The 15,281-nt window shown below is 39.9% G+C and overlaps 1 protein-coding gene across 3 annotated transcripts; it reads left to right on the top strand.

The window, feature by feature from the left end:
• Positions 1 to 4,951: 4,951 nt before the first annotated feature.
• Positions 4,952 to 14,235, top strand: LOC116253576 (serine hydroxymethyltransferase 7-like). 3 transcript variants are annotated; one of them, XM_031628480.2, is made up of 5 exons: positions 4,952 to 6,452; positions 8,354 to 8,759; positions 11,563 to 11,664; positions 11,779 to 12,383; positions 13,497 to 14,235. In XM_031628480.2, exons 1-4 carry the CDS (start codon positions 5,403 to 5,405, stop codon positions 12,000 to 12,002), a joined length of 1,782 nt encoding a protein of 593 aa, XP_031484340.1. In that variant the 5' UTR covers positions 4,952 to 5,402; the 3' UTR covers positions 12,003 to 12,383; positions 13,497 to 14,235. The 3 variants fall into 3 exon arrangements, with proteins under 3 accessions (XP_031484340.1, XP_031484334.1, XP_031484335.1); XM_031628474.2 differs by having other exon boundaries at positions 13,524 to 14,235; XM_031628475.2 differs by having other exon boundaries at positions 13,527 to 14,235.
• Positions 14,236 to 15,281: the final 1,046 nt, after the last annotated feature.

Genomic DNA, 15,281 nt, shown 5'->3' on the forward strand with positions numbered 1-15,281 from the left:
GTTTTGTTACATTATTAACTTTTTATTTTATGTATGTTTGTTTTTCTCCCATAGTGGGAGAAATAAGTTCTTTTGATAGATGAAATAATTATTTTTTTTCTAAAGTCCAAATGCTTCAAATTATCTATTGATTTTAACTTTTTACACACACATATGTGCATGAACCCTCTCTCTCACTCACTCTTTTGATAAGGCTGGGCGTCGGGCCGGGCCGGGCCGGGTTTGGGCCGGGAAAATCTCGGCCCGGGCCCAACAGGCCGGCCCAGCAGCAGGCCCGATCGGCCTGACTACCTCCCCGCTTCCCCCCTTCCCGTCTCCCTCCCCCTTCCCCTTCCCCTTCCCGTCTCCCTCCCCCGTCCCCTTCCCCCCTTCTGGTCTCCCTCCCCCTTCCCGTTCCCTCCTTCCCGTCTACCTCCTTCCCGTCTCCCTCCCGCCAGTACGTACTCCATGAGCGCCGCCGCCTCTATCTGACCAGGGTGGTGCTTCAGCCGGTGCGTCAGCGGGTCGGCGAACTCCGGCTTCCCCTGATCACCTCGCAGAACATGGCGGACAGCAGCTCCGCCAGCACCGCTACCACGTTCGCGTCGTAGCACACCAGGCACGCCATCGCCGCCCCTATGGACGTGCCACTGACGATGGCCAACCCTTCCTTGGGCTGCAGCTCGAACCTCTCCTCCACTGGGTCACCGGATGCCGTGACAATCGCGACGAAGCCGGGCTGGGAGATGGGAGGGGGAGGCCGGAGGGAAGGGGAAGTCCGGCGGTGGCTCCTGCGCCCCATCTCCCTCTTTCTCCTCCTCTCCGCTCCCTGCTGAAGTCCGGCGGTGGCTCCTATGCTCCGAGAGGGGGAGTCAGGCCATCGGGCATTGGCACGCCAAACGAGCCGAGCTGGGCCTCATTTTGGGTGGACCGGCTCGGCTCGACCCGGCTCGGCCCGGCAATATTACGGGCCGGGCTCGGGCCCGGGCTTCAGGCCTGACGGGCCGACCCGAGCCGAGGAAAACCTGGCCGGGCCGGGCCGGCCCGGCCTGATACCCACCCCTATCTTTTGATTTACATATCTTCTGTTATAAGTTTTCGCATATGTACACACACACACACACACACACACACACACACACATATATATATATATATATATATATATATATATATATCTTTTTGTTAAAATATTGTTTTCTTTTTAACATCACTTTTTTTCTCTTGGTTTAAAATCATTTTTACTCTTCGTTTTTCTTTTATTTATCCAAATATTTCCTTTCTAAGACCTCAAATTTTAATTTTAATTTTTCAACTTTATTAAGACAAAAAATAAAATAGTGACCCAATGTTAGAATCATGTTGTTGGTTTACAATTTCATTCTAATTTCAAAACTTTTTTTTTAATTACACGAATATTTAAATAAAATGATAAAAAATATGTAAATAAGTGTAAAAAATTTAAGTGTATATGTAATATGATAATAGGAATACTCTTAGAGGTATGTTACGATAGAAATGAACGATTTCTTTCAATCATATATAATCAATGCATACACATTCACTTCACAAATCATCAAAAGCACTTCTTTAAGTGAATTTAAGATAGAGCTCTAGATATAAAAAACAATCTTTATAAATATCATTTGAAATTTTTTGAAAATTAGTGTGAGTATTTTTGAAGATTTTTTTTACAATTAATTTAGTGTTTCCTTAGTTCAAGATCCTAAGGAAACACTAAATTGATTCTAAAAAAAATCTTTAAAAATATTCAGACTAATTTTTAAAAATTTTTAAATGATATTCATAAAGATTTCTTGATTTGACAGCCTCTCAAAATGGCTTGACTACTCATCTTGAAAATATTAAGGATAGAGGTTGTTCCGTATCCGTCTAAAACTAAGTATCTAATCTCTAATAAAGATAGTGGCACTACCCCTAGCTTTACTTCAAGTATATCATATCTACTAGTTTTATTGCCTTTCATTAACCATGATTGTTAGGTCCATTTAAGTATTAATAATTATCAAATAAGTACATATTCATTTTTTTAAACGGCAATTTAAATTTAGTGCTCTCTAACTTTAACTAAAATACCAAGTAAATTGTCTTTTTGTCTATGTAAAAGTGTTGAACACTTTGAATTTCTTAAGAAAATACCTTATGAGGAATAAAACAACCACATGACAAGACTCTCACCTAGGGATTTGGCCCCAATTAGATTTTATATAATTCAAAAAGTTACATGTAAAATTTATAAATTTAGTTTAATTTATATAAAAATTTTTAAAAATTATATTTCGGCCCCTAGGAAGAAAAGTTCGTGGCTCCGCTCGCCTGGAGTTCATGTTGAAGTAGTTGTGTATAATTTTGAGCTGGAAGAACTGCTATCATGTTATTTTTATCGCAATCCAATGAGCTGTTACTCTCATATCAAAGATTGTGAGAGATTTTTAAGAGCTTACTAGAAAGATTTGGGCAACAGCCAGAAAGTGGATTGAGATTGAACAAAGCGTAATGCACAATTTTATTTTATTTTACTAATATTTAATTTCTTCAAGCATAAAGGGGACTTTATAATTTAAGACGCTCTTAAGCATTGACTTTTGAGCCTAAAAATACCAACTAAAAAAGATTTTTAGATTTACTATTTGGTTCTTAATTGTAGAACTCAGGTTGGATGCAGCTATTTAGCCAAATGACGCTATTACGCATGAGGTAAGAGCATGTACTGCGAGTATATACCATTTTTTAACGGAGATTTTTATTGAGGGCTTAACTTTTTGTCTACACTTCAGAAAAAGTCCTCAAGTTTCTGATTTTCTTGACAGTCCTTTATGTTTCACTGATAATTATTAAATAAGTGCTCGCTTTTAGGGCCGCATAAGAGCTGTTTTTCACAGAAAACTCGAGATAAACTTTGACTTGAACTCGAGTTGAGCTCCATACAATAAGCTCGTGCTCGACTCAATGGTATAATGTCGAGGTTGAACTCGATTCGTTTAACTCATTTAACTCGTTTTTTCTTAAGCATGTCGTGTTTCTTTAACTCGTTTCCAGTTTGACTATTTTCTCTTTATAATTCAACATCTATTGTGTAGTGTAGAGAAATCGAGTTTAAGTGAGTCGAGTTCTTATAACTCGAACTTGACCCGTTTAACATTTCAAGCATACATTGGAACTCGATCTTGAACGAGTAGAGCTCAAGTAGAATTTAGAAGGGTGAATTCGAGCTCGAGCTGACTCGACTTGCTGTGCAACCTTACTCACTTTGATCATTTTGGTTAAAAAATGTGCAGTGAGAGAGCTAGAATATATATATATATATATATATATATATATATATATATATATATATATATATATATATATATATATATATATATATATATATGTGTGTGTATGTTAATTTCTCAAAAAATTTAAGAGCAATTCTGTTATTTTAGATATTAAAAAGAATTCAAAAGTCAATATAAATTTAAAGATTCAAAAATCGATGAGGGGGTGCACCTAGACACCAAGTCCTCAAATAATGCTATCTTTTTCCTTGACCAGAGGTTGAGTAAGCAAGTGCTTTTCTTCCCCATCCCCATGAAAACATATCAACAAGTGGGTTCCATCAGCACATTATTTTGTTGTTATTGGATAGGAGGATGCTGGGATACTCTGTCCTCAGGGCGTGTTCCTTAGACTAAGGATCTCAAATCCTTCGGGATCTTAAATCCATAGATTTTATGTCCCACCTCTCCCATTCGATCCCAAATCAGAGGTTTTTAAAGGGAAATATAAATTTAAGATCCATGTTTTTCAATCATATGGAGATTCGCTGTTCGTTTAAACAGTGGATGAATCACAGGGGATCTCGGATCCATGGGCAAGCAAACACCAACAAGAGTAGTGTTAGTGTTTGCATCTTCTGCTACTGTTGCAGCTAGGATTGTTCATGCAGGTGGTGAGAGAAGACAAGTGGTTAAGACATGGTTCCTGTGATTTTGGCTGTCATTTCCATTTAGGAGAAGAAAAATAGAAGTTTTTTCTAATCTATTCCTGAATTATAGGCAATTGATGAATTAAGGCCTGCCTTACTGCTATTGACAAATCGAGTCTTCCCTTTCTTATATTTTTAGAATTAACTAATATCAACTAAAGCTAGTTTTTTTTAAAAAAATAAAAGTATGGCAACATATAACTATATATATAAAAGCCTGAGCTCAATTTTTACATACGGCTCGTTTTCTAAACAGAAAAACTTACTGAATATTTCTAGGTAAAATTTAGTACCATAGTTTTATCATAATATCGAAGTCCATGGGTGGCATATGTGTCTTGGTGAATATACATAAAACATAGCTGTGTATACATATATTTAAAATACCAAATTTGGAAAACAAAAAAAAATATTGAGATCTTATTCATGAAAGAAATAAAAAATCAGAAGTTTTAAGTTTTCTTGAGTTATAAATTCTGTTTTATAGACTAAATAGTTGGACAATATTTATATAATAAAGCTTTTGAAAATATCGTCAAAACACCGGGCATCCCAAACTTAAATTAAAAATTATCTTAAAACTGTAAAAACGAACATGGAAAAAGAAGTTCAAAGTGTCAATTGCTTATAAATCGGGGACGGATAAAAAAATAACGCTGTTTTCTTGGGGCCTCCCTGGTTTTTTATCGCCGGGAAAAACTGACGTATCTGTGAACGTTATTTTTATGTTAAAGAATTGGGGGATGACGTTGGCGCGTGCGTAAGCGAAGCTCCCCCTTGCAGGAATCGTTGACCTTCCGATCCCTTCATTTGGCCGCTGCGAGTTAGAAAGGGACGGAGGAAACCGGTCCGAGTCGCGCGCGACCGAACCCACTGTGCGGGGTTGGCTCAGGCACGAGGCCGAGCCCCAGTCCGAGACAGCACTGGGAGGTCTCGCCCCCACCCGACTCATTCCTAGGGCACGATCGCAGCGGTACGTTTCCCGATCGGACGGCCGATTCGGCGGGCTCATCAAGGAGTATATGAGGGCCGGGCTCAGGCAACCGTTTGGTTGGCATTCTACAGCCATCTCCGCCGCGCGTCGCCATTCGCCGGCGTCGGATTCCTCCACCCAGAAGCCCTTTCACCCTCCAGTCTCCGGGACCGAAGAGGGCCTCGACACTCGACGCCACCTACTCTTCTTTTATCCTCTTTGCCATTCTCGCTCTCCCTTTCTTTAGGGTTCTGAAGTTTCATGGAGACGGCCAACGCCTCCTTCCGTGAATTTCGCTGCCGGTGTTGCCGTTTCCTCCGCTGCTATTGTTGCTGCTACTGCTGTCCGTCTGATTGAAGCCTCGGAGGCGCGGGAAAGAAAGGAAGGAGGAGAGGGGTCGAGGGGAGTAGTAAGAACTTCATCTTTGGTGTTTGTTTAGGGTTTGAAATTTAGGAGTTTGCGATGGATCTGTCGGAATCGCAGTCGAGTCTGTCGCTGGGGTTCCGGCAGCTGAGCCCGCCGCCTCGGACGCCGATCACAGACGACTCGATATCGCTGCAGCTCGATTCTGGATTCAGCGACTGCGGAAATGCCCGGCGGATTCCCCTTCAGCTGCTCGACCAGCCCGAGCACACGGAGAGTAGGGCCGACTCCAACCAGGACCGGGACAAGGAGGAGTTTAGCATCCTCGGGTACACCATGCGCCTGAAGCGCCGGAAGGAGGCGGAGCCGTCTCCCCCTCGTCCGCCGGTTCCAGCGTTCTTGCGGCCGGATTCGGGGTGCTCGAGCTCCGCGTCGACGAGCAAGCAGGGGATGGTGCAGATGGAGGCGAGGCGGGCAGCTGTGAGGGCGTGGGCTAACCAGCCGCTCTCGGCTGCCGACGCCGACGTCTGGGAGATCATGGAGAAGGAGAAGGAGCGACAGTTCAGGGGTATTGAGCTAATCGCGTCGGAGAATTTCGTGTGCAGGGGCGTGCTCGAGGCTCTTGGGAGCCACCTGACCAACAAGTACTCGGAAGGATTGCCTGGGGCGAGATACTACATAGGCAACCAATACATCGATCAGATCGAATTGCTTTGCCAGAAGCGGGCGCTGGCAGCTTTTCATCTCGATCCTGAGAAGTGGGGAGTGAACGTGCAACCGTACTCCTGCACCTCGGCTAATTTCGCCGTTTACACGGGCCTTCTTCTTCCCAAGGATCGGATTATGGGCCTGGATTCACCGTCTGGTGGGCATCTGAGTCATGGCTATTATACGCCGAGTGGGAAGAAAGTTTCTGGTGCGTCAATCTTCTTCGAGAGCCTGCCGTATAAGGTGAACCTCCAGACGGGATATATCGACTACGAGAAATTGGAAGAGAAGGCGCTTGACTTTCGGCCCAAGATATTAATATGTGGTGGAAGCTCATACCCACGAGAATGGGATTATTCACGTTTCCGGCAGATTGCTGATAAATGTGGAGCTGTATTAATGTGCGACATGGCACAGATCGGTGGTCTTATAGCTGCCAAGGTATGAAATTATGTTGAAATTCTGGTACAAGCTGTTGATTTCGTTGGTTTTATTGTGTTTCTGAGCTCAATCCACTATTTCAACCCCAATTTTTGCTGTGCGGAATCAATTTCTAGGTATGAGCCTTGCCTGGTATTTTCTTCTGTACTTCGATAATCCATTTCTTTGATTGGTGAAATCTTCATTATAAATTGGGAAGCATGTGGCAACTCCATCTTGTGCGGATGTTTTAGCTATTGACGATGCTTCGTGTATACAGTCGGTTATCATAATTATACATAAGAAAGTCTGGCGTTTGAACTTTTACATAGATAAACTGCTAGGATTTAGTTTGTGAATTGTGATAGTATTAGGCACTGACGTTGGGGTAAACTTGTCCCATTAGCATTCCGAGTCCATCCCACGAAAGAGATGAATTGGAAAAAGGAAAATTGTATTTATCTCTAGTGAAAAACAAACAATTATCTATAGATTAATTGCCAAAGGAATGTAGTGCGATCTAGCCATTTAAAATACTGAATCTGAAGCTGTGACTACTATAGCAGTACACGTAGATCTTGCACTGCTTTCTCATCGGTGTAATCCATAGTATGGAGTTGCACAGTTACAAAATGCCAAACCCTTAGAGCACTTCTGATTTTTCTTATCCTTACTGTACTAATGGCAATTGAACACATAGCGAGGAAGTTCTTCACCACCGTACATCTTTGTATACCTGAAACTGGATGCAAAAAGTCTGTGGGAAGAGGTCCAACTTTCTTCACCCATTTTTTGGGTGCAATTACTAAATGCACTGGGGGAAGCAATTTGTGGAGAATCTTAATATCTTATATGCCCCTAAGATCGGATTACCTTGTTTCTCTGGTGTTGGTCTGCTGGTACTTCTTTCATAGGGGTGAGTTTCCTTCTTCTCTTTCCATTTCTTTTCCAGATCTGCAATTTTTAGGTGTCTATACATCATGAAAATTAAAAGAAGGGGATTACATCTCAAACCAACCACTGATAGCATAGCAGGTGAATGTTGAGCATGGTAGGTGAGTGTTGATGTGTCCGGCAAAGCTATTTGTGATTGATGCTGCTTAGAATAATTTGCCTGATCATGTTTAGATCAACTCTAGTAGCTTTCTGCATAGAAACAGACAAAAGAATCTGTTTTGTAGGATAAGAATTGAGCACTCCATGCTTTGATTTTGTGGTCTGGTTACAAGTGAAATGGGAACACTTGCTAATGCGACATGTCCTACATCTCTGAGATAATCAGAATCGGTAGAATTTGTAGGGCACAGGTTACTCAGCAATCTTTCTACGATCCATTTTAATGAGAATCTGTAGGGAGCTTTATTCGCATCTTGCACTTATTGTGTTCCATGTGAAAATCCTCACCAGCTCTATTTGCAGACACTCAATATTATTCTCGAATCTCCTCTTGTCATCATATGGTCCCATGGCAAGTTCTTTTGTCTTCTTGGTGTTCTTGGAACTAGACAAACTTTTGTAAACATCAAATGGTTTAGCTTGTATCAGACATCATTGTTATGATCCATATGATCCTTGCTGTTAGATCTTTTTTCTTTGTTCAATGTGCATGTGGCTCACAGATGTGCATGCACAAGAAACTGATTTGGTCTAGTTTTTTCTTTTTCAATTGTTTATGATATGGTTTACTGAAACCTTGGTTGATGTCTGAAGTTCATTGAACTGAATCCTTTATTGGTAGTGTTCTTTTTTCCTTTTTTTTCTTCTTCTTTTTGGCTTGAGTATCTTGAGTAAGTCTGATTTTTAGTTCCTCTTTGGTTCTTTTTCCTAAAGTTGCAGCTTATAGTTTCTTGCACTAATTAGCTCACTGGCACACTGCCTACTTTTTCGTTAGTTGCTTAATTGTTCAATGACGCTATTTGCAGGAATGCTTAAGCCCGTTTGATTATTGTGACATTGTTACATCAACAACCCACAAAAGCCTCCGGGGCCCAAGAGGTGGTATAATCTTCTACAGGAAGGGGGTAAGACCAAAGAGACGAGGATTATGCAGTTATCCATCGGCTGAAAATGAGCAGTACGATTTTGAAGAGAGGATAAATTTTGCTGTTTTCCCATCATTACAAGGTGGGCCTCACAATAATCATATTGCTGCTCTAGCAGTAGCCTTAAAACAGATTGCCAGCCCTGAGTACAAAGCTTACATGCAACAAGTGAAGAGAAATGCTCAAGCTTTTGCAGCTGCTTTGCTGAGAAGAAAATGTCGGCTTGTCACTGGAGGCACCGACAACCATTTGCTGTTATGGGATTTAAGGCCTTTGGGTTTAACAGGTAAACATTGACTTTCGTCTTTTGACTTCATAATCCCTTCATTGGATAGTTTTGGAGTAATTACTAAATGAAATAAACCAAATGCTCAGGCAGTAAACGTTTCCCAATTTTATATATTTTATTTCTGCTTTTTTCTGCGGATCGGTTAAAGTTTTGGGTAGCTCACCAGTATAGACACTGCTTTAGAAATATTTCTTTTCAAAAAGCAAAGGCAAAATTATCACAGTATGTTCATATAAAGTATGACATAAATATCTGAGAATTTCCTGAAATTCTTGTAGAATAACAATTAGGTCTTTTAAGAATTACAACATGGCTGCCTATTTTGGTTTAGTTAATTTTTTCCTTATTGTAAGGGTATATTTACATCTCTTCTTAAGAATCACTGGGTAGTCATCATGCAAACTTTTCCTTTTCTCTACGTGCTTTTTTTTCTTGTGAAATAATATAAAAGTTTAGCATCCTGGGCAATTTCCATAACTGAGATACTTGCTACTCTAATGATAGATGTCCACGTCACTAATTTTTCTGAGGGTGTGCATTCTCTCACACACACCCAAAATTTGATCTGCCATGGTTGATCTTAATAATGTGGCCCACTATGCAGAAGAGGTTTTTCTTAATAGGTGTATGAACTACTAGGACCCATGATCTATGTTTTTTCTTGAATGCAAACCGTAATAATGTCAGGGATGTATTTTGAGAATCTCATGGCTCATGCTGCTAATATCAAAGCAATATGAAACATTTTTTACAGGAAAATCTTGTGATATTTACAAAATGTCGCCAAAAGTATTTCTTGAGATAGTAGTATGATGATTTTCATTTTTTACAAATTTTTTTGATGCATTATCAGTGTGTGTTTACATTTTTTGTTTATTTTTAAAATTTTAAAATGATTTCAAATTTATCAATATGTTTTTAAGATCATCAGTAGAGACCTCTTAATTCCATAATTTTTTAAGTTTATTTGTTTTCCTGAATTCCTGGGATTTTCCCAAGAAAAACAAGTTTGTCAAGCGATAGACTAGGAAAATGTTGCCGATAAAGCTGGAGAACAATATTTGTGGCTATAGGACTGTGAACACATTGGTCCAATTAGAAGTGCATTTTACAGAACAAGATGTGTACTTCCTAACACTGGACAGCATTCTTTGGTGTGGTAATTCTTTTCTTGTTTACCTAGCTTTAGCATGTTTAATATCAGGTGAAATGCCTAAGCATTTGAAAAGTTTTTGTATAAATCTACACAAGACCTCAAAAGTTGGAGACTATCTGCCCCACTTGTTATAATCATTTTTCCCCTTGAATTCAGGAAAGTTGTTTGCCTAATCTTTTTTTAATGTTTAGGAAGAAGTTTTTCCTATTTCCTCTGTATTTCCAGTTGCATACCATATTACAGTAAATAGACATGTAAAGAGGGAAGCTAATAATATGATTTTGATGAACACTGGTTCCTTGTGGACCTCTAAAAATGCCAATAGTTTTTGCATGCAATAGGGTGACAACAAAAAGTAATATCCACCTAGAAAGGTTTCTTCGAGTAATGTGCTCATAGATTTTCAACTTTGATAATCTGGTGATTTATATGCTTGTTGGATAAATTATGATGTAAAACTAACACTGTTTTGAACTGCCTTTTAAATGTCTGTGAGGACATCATAAAACTGCGCTATGGCTCTAATGTTTGTTTTACAAGTTAAAGCTTCATAGCAATGCTTATAATTTAGTTTATAGATGCTTCAGTTTGTTGAGTTGGGAATACATGGCAAGAACTCTGAAACTTCAGAAAAATGTTCCACTTCACGATTGTCTTGGTTAAGGCTTTTTCTTGGTTAAGGCTTCTGCTTTGGCCTTTGGTTCAGGTTCTCTTTTGCTTTGACTTGCATCCCTTAGCTGTGATGTTTCTCAATATGCTTGGTGTGGACTTCAGTTTTATTTTTCACCCATTATGTTTGCAATCCAAAGAAAAGGTGCAGTTAATTCATTACCGGGCATCTTAAAGTCTCTGTTTTTACTTTTTAAGTATGGAAATTTGACGGTAGAAAAACTATATTTTCTGTGTGCTATGTGATGGATGCTGTTAAATTGGGGTTAGCACTGCGTTTTAAATTGTTTATTGCGGCAAATGACTTGTTTGATGTTGTTTTGTATCATTGTGTTGGACATTCTGAGTTTTTTTTTTTCGAATGCTTGTCCTTTAGGCCCGACATGTCTCATCGACTAAAACAGAGATTGTTTCTTGTTATGTTCAATGACGTCTTGACATTACCAATAGCTCAGTCTGGCTGTCCTCTTTATGGATGTAACAGCTGTTAGTCTTCTGGAAGAATTCAAAGTTTCGACATCTATGGCTGGCTAGTTGTCAGCCTCCTTTACGGTGCAAGTTGAATAGTTTCTGCACTTAAAATGGTTCTTAAATTCTATACTTCATGGTGACAGGGTAATGAGTATGTGTCCTGGATGCAATATGATATGAGGATATCTGGTTGGAGTTGTCTGTCTGCCAATTAATATCCCACGTGATGTTTTTTAATCAAGGGGTTCCTGCTGCAAGTTATACAATAGCATTTAAGAATCCATTTCTGCATGTAATGCCGAGTCAATGACTGTTCATGGCCCCCCCCACAAACTATACTCACTGAAATATTCGCCACTATAATTATTTGTGCAACTTTAAGATGTATATTTTGTTTTAGGTAGAACTACCAACAAATTACACACAATTTCATATTTATTGATATTTGAGAGGATTGTACTCAATGGAAAGTTCTGATGTTTCTTTCTCTCAACCGTTTGTCAGGTAAAAGCTACGAAAAGGTTTGTGAAATGTGCCACATTAGCCTAAACAAAAGCGCAATATTCGGCGACAACGGTGCTGTTTCTCCTGGGGGTGTGAGGATTGGTAAGTATTAGGAGATCAGGATTTTGCTTTGTTTGTTACAGATGAGAGTGAAACGCTTACTGTACTGCACACAATTATCTCACTCTGATTGGTGGTTGTTTCACCTATGATCAGGAACTCAGGCAATGACGACTAGGGGCTGCTTGGAGAATGATTTTGAGACGATAGCAGAGCTTCTTCTCAAGGCAGCTCAGATTGGAAATGCCATCCACAAGGAACACGGGAAGTTGCAGAAGGATTTCTTGAAGGGCCTCCACAGCAACAAGGATGTCCTTGAGCTGAGGAACCGCGTGGAGAATTTCGCGTCCCAGTTTGCTCTGCCTGCATTCGACTTGTGAAGAGAATTGAGGATGCTTGTTTGCCGTGTGATGGGGGCTCTGTAAATCCGCCATTGATGTGCAGAAATATGAGGTTTTGATATGCAGAAATATGAGGTTGTGCTTGTGCTGTTCCCCTTCGCTGGTCTTTCTTGTAAATAGCATATAAAATATTTACTGCATTTCATTATTGTTCTTGTTGAGATGCCGATGTGCATCGGCAAAAAAAGTCCGGTCTTGGTTGTGGTCGTTCTGGCATTCGAGAAAGCAATTGAAGATTGGGGAGGCCACGTGTATCTAGAAGGAATGCGGTCTTCATTGCGTCTGCCCGACATGTCAGCATCTTTGCATTTGTGAGTAGGTCCATTTTGTGGCGAGCACGTGCAGACGGTGTGCCTGACGGTAAGTCTTTTTTGAATCGGAGGATGGGCTAAATCGGTTGCATGATTTAATTTGTTACTTTAAACCTAATATTGTTCGATCAAGTGATCAAATGATCAGATAATGTGATAGATGTGATTTTTATAATTATTTTAAAATTGATAACTGTCTGAAACCACTGAAGTAAAAATAATGCCAAAGCATATAAATACATGTCAAAATTTTGAAAATGCTAACAATGAAATGCACACACACACACACACACACACACACAAAATTGTCTGGCCTCGACTGCTTTAATTTTGTAGTTTTTATCAACGCTTAGAAAGTCAGTGGACGTAGGTATTTTGTCATAATGTCTTATGTATATGATATCTTTTCTATGCATTGATTTTGGTGTTTTTCTGCTTATATAATTTTTTGAAACAGCCATAAGAAGGAAGTGAAATGGCTGGACAACTGTCAAATGATATGCAAGAATAGTTCAAACTTGCGCTGTACCATCTCTTACTAACTCGACTTAATTAATCAGGTTATATTTACAAACATTGATTCTAATTTGGGCTCGTTTCAGAAGCTTATTTTTTCAGACGGACAAAGTTTGACATTTCCACATATAGAGTGCGGCTCTTTATCAGATCTTAATTGGATATGAAATTCAAAATTGGTTAAGAAAGACTCTTGATTAAATTTTGATTAGCAGCTGGATAAATTTCTTAACAAATTTGAAATCTAATTGGTCATTGAATATGTTTAGTTCTGTTAGTTCAATCCCCAAAATCCTCTCCTCCTCCCCCTCAAGTCATGTTTAGTGAGAGAGATACATCGGAAGACAGAGGTATGTGTGAGGGAGACATTTTTGACCTCCCCCCATCTCAGAAACCAAAATCAGACAACCTAAAAGCAAATTTGGACATAATTTCAGCATGAAAATGTGTTTATCGGTATTAATTTTGCACTAAACACACTTTGATTGTTGTTCATTTTATGGAGGAATGCGCTTTCTTGCTTATTGTTGTTGCACAAGCATTCCACGCCACACTGAGCAGTCAACGTTCTTGTTATGGGTGCTCCAATGAACATCACTGACAAGCTTCCTAGTTTTTACAGTATGATGCCTAACTATGTTCACAGATCGTTTTCCTTTTTTGTGTGTCGCAGCAGATTAGCTCGAGTTGATCACATTGCCAATCACTTCTGTTGGACAGAAAAGCCGCTTATAATTCGAGGCTCGACACCCAAGAAAGGCAGTTCTTTTTGTACAGTCTGAAACATCTGCAAGTTCATCAAGTTTTCCCGATGCGCAAGTAAGACTGTGCTGAATCCCAGCTTCAAACTCGAAAAAACAAAAGAGGGAGGGAGGGAGAGGAGGTGGGATCAGGAGCTGAAAGACTCGTTTTCATGGGGTCTGTTACATCCCAATAGAAGCTGTTTTTTGCTTGTTCTGGAGATTGTATGAAGGTGAACAGGCCTGGCAGAAGGGGTGCAGTTAGAGACCGCGAACAGAAGCTGTGGCCGGAGATGGGGAAGTCTTATTCCCTTCAAGAATTATTCTGGAGTGATCGAGGAAAGATAAGGCCGCAAGAAGGTAGCTGCAGGAAGGGGAGGTAGGTGTTCTGCATGCAGAATGTTGTAAAGAGAGTATGCGTTGTAGTTTTAGAGATGCAGACGTTCATGGATCTCAAAAGAATGTAAACATTTCCTGGGCAATTGTCCAAATGGGGAATGGACTACCCAATGACTTTGTTATTATCCTTCAGTTTCAGATTTATAACCACTGAACATCTTATACCACATGTAAGAGTCTGTTTAATCCCAGCTTGCTGATTGAAGAAAGAAAAAATATTCATTTTACATGATTAATACTTTCTTACTAGTGAATCTATATCACTTACTCCAATTTGATTTTACAATTTGGTTTGGTCCTCTTGATCCACACAGATAAAAAAGTTTGAGAGTAAGGATTCTGTTGCTTGGAGTTGTGTTCATGCAAAGATAGGGCACAGTCGATCAAGATGAGACTCTCACAAGGGGAATAAAAATGCTTATAAAGGGAACCCCGTGGGGTACTTGTTAGGAGGAAGACCTGTATCAAATCTTAGCGCTGCCAAGCTTTTTCCGTGGTGTTGTTCTTGTAAGACATGGTATGGTAGTTTGGGGCTTGCCCAATGTGAAATCTCTGAGCAACAAAGTCCATAACTTATTTTAGCTTTGAAAAGTTCATTAGCACAAGAAAAGCATTCAAACATTTTCGTATAAGGATATGCATAATGGTTGATGGCTCACATTGCACTAAAACTAAGTTTATTAGGCAGATTCTTCCGGCATAAGAGAAAATCCGACCCTTCCAACCGCTTAACTTCTTGGAGACCTTCTCCTCAAGTAGGAACGCAGAGCTCCTACATCACGTTACCAACAAAACAGGGGAAGGCCTACAATAGTTTCTTGGAAAACAGTGGTATCAGAGTCAATTCAACACTTCGACCTAGGGTTCCATATGCGCAAACGTGTGTGCCTTAAAGGGGGAAGATTGTAACACCCTAAAAATTTAATCTTCTATTAAATGTTGTAAAAAAATCTTAAAGGGCTTATAAAGGAGGTTATTAAATATATGGTTGTCCTGGTTTCTAGCATTTTTGGGATTAGAGCCGAATATGCTAGAGTGCAGTTTGGGATTCGCCGAATCAAGGGCTCGAGCCCAAGAATGGGTTGAATTGTTACAAAAGGTGTGACTGACAATTTGCATGGATTCAACAAGCCTTATTTTCAAATTCCCGACCATAGAGATTACCATAGTCAAGTTCAACTTACAAAACAAGAGAATATCAAAGCTGGTTATATGCATAAACCTGTGCACCTATACATCGTGCATAAGCCCATGTGCATGACACGTACCCTTGGGATTTGGCCGAGGGGTTA

The sequence above is a fragment of the Nymphaea colorata genome, chromosome 1 (genome assembly GCF_008831285.2).
Source record: "Nymphaea colorata isolate Beijing-Zhang1983 chromosome 1, ASM883128v2, whole genome shotgun sequence".
NCBI lineage: Eukaryota > Viridiplantae > Streptophyta > Magnoliopsida > Nymphaeales > Nymphaeaceae > Nymphaea > Nymphaea colorata.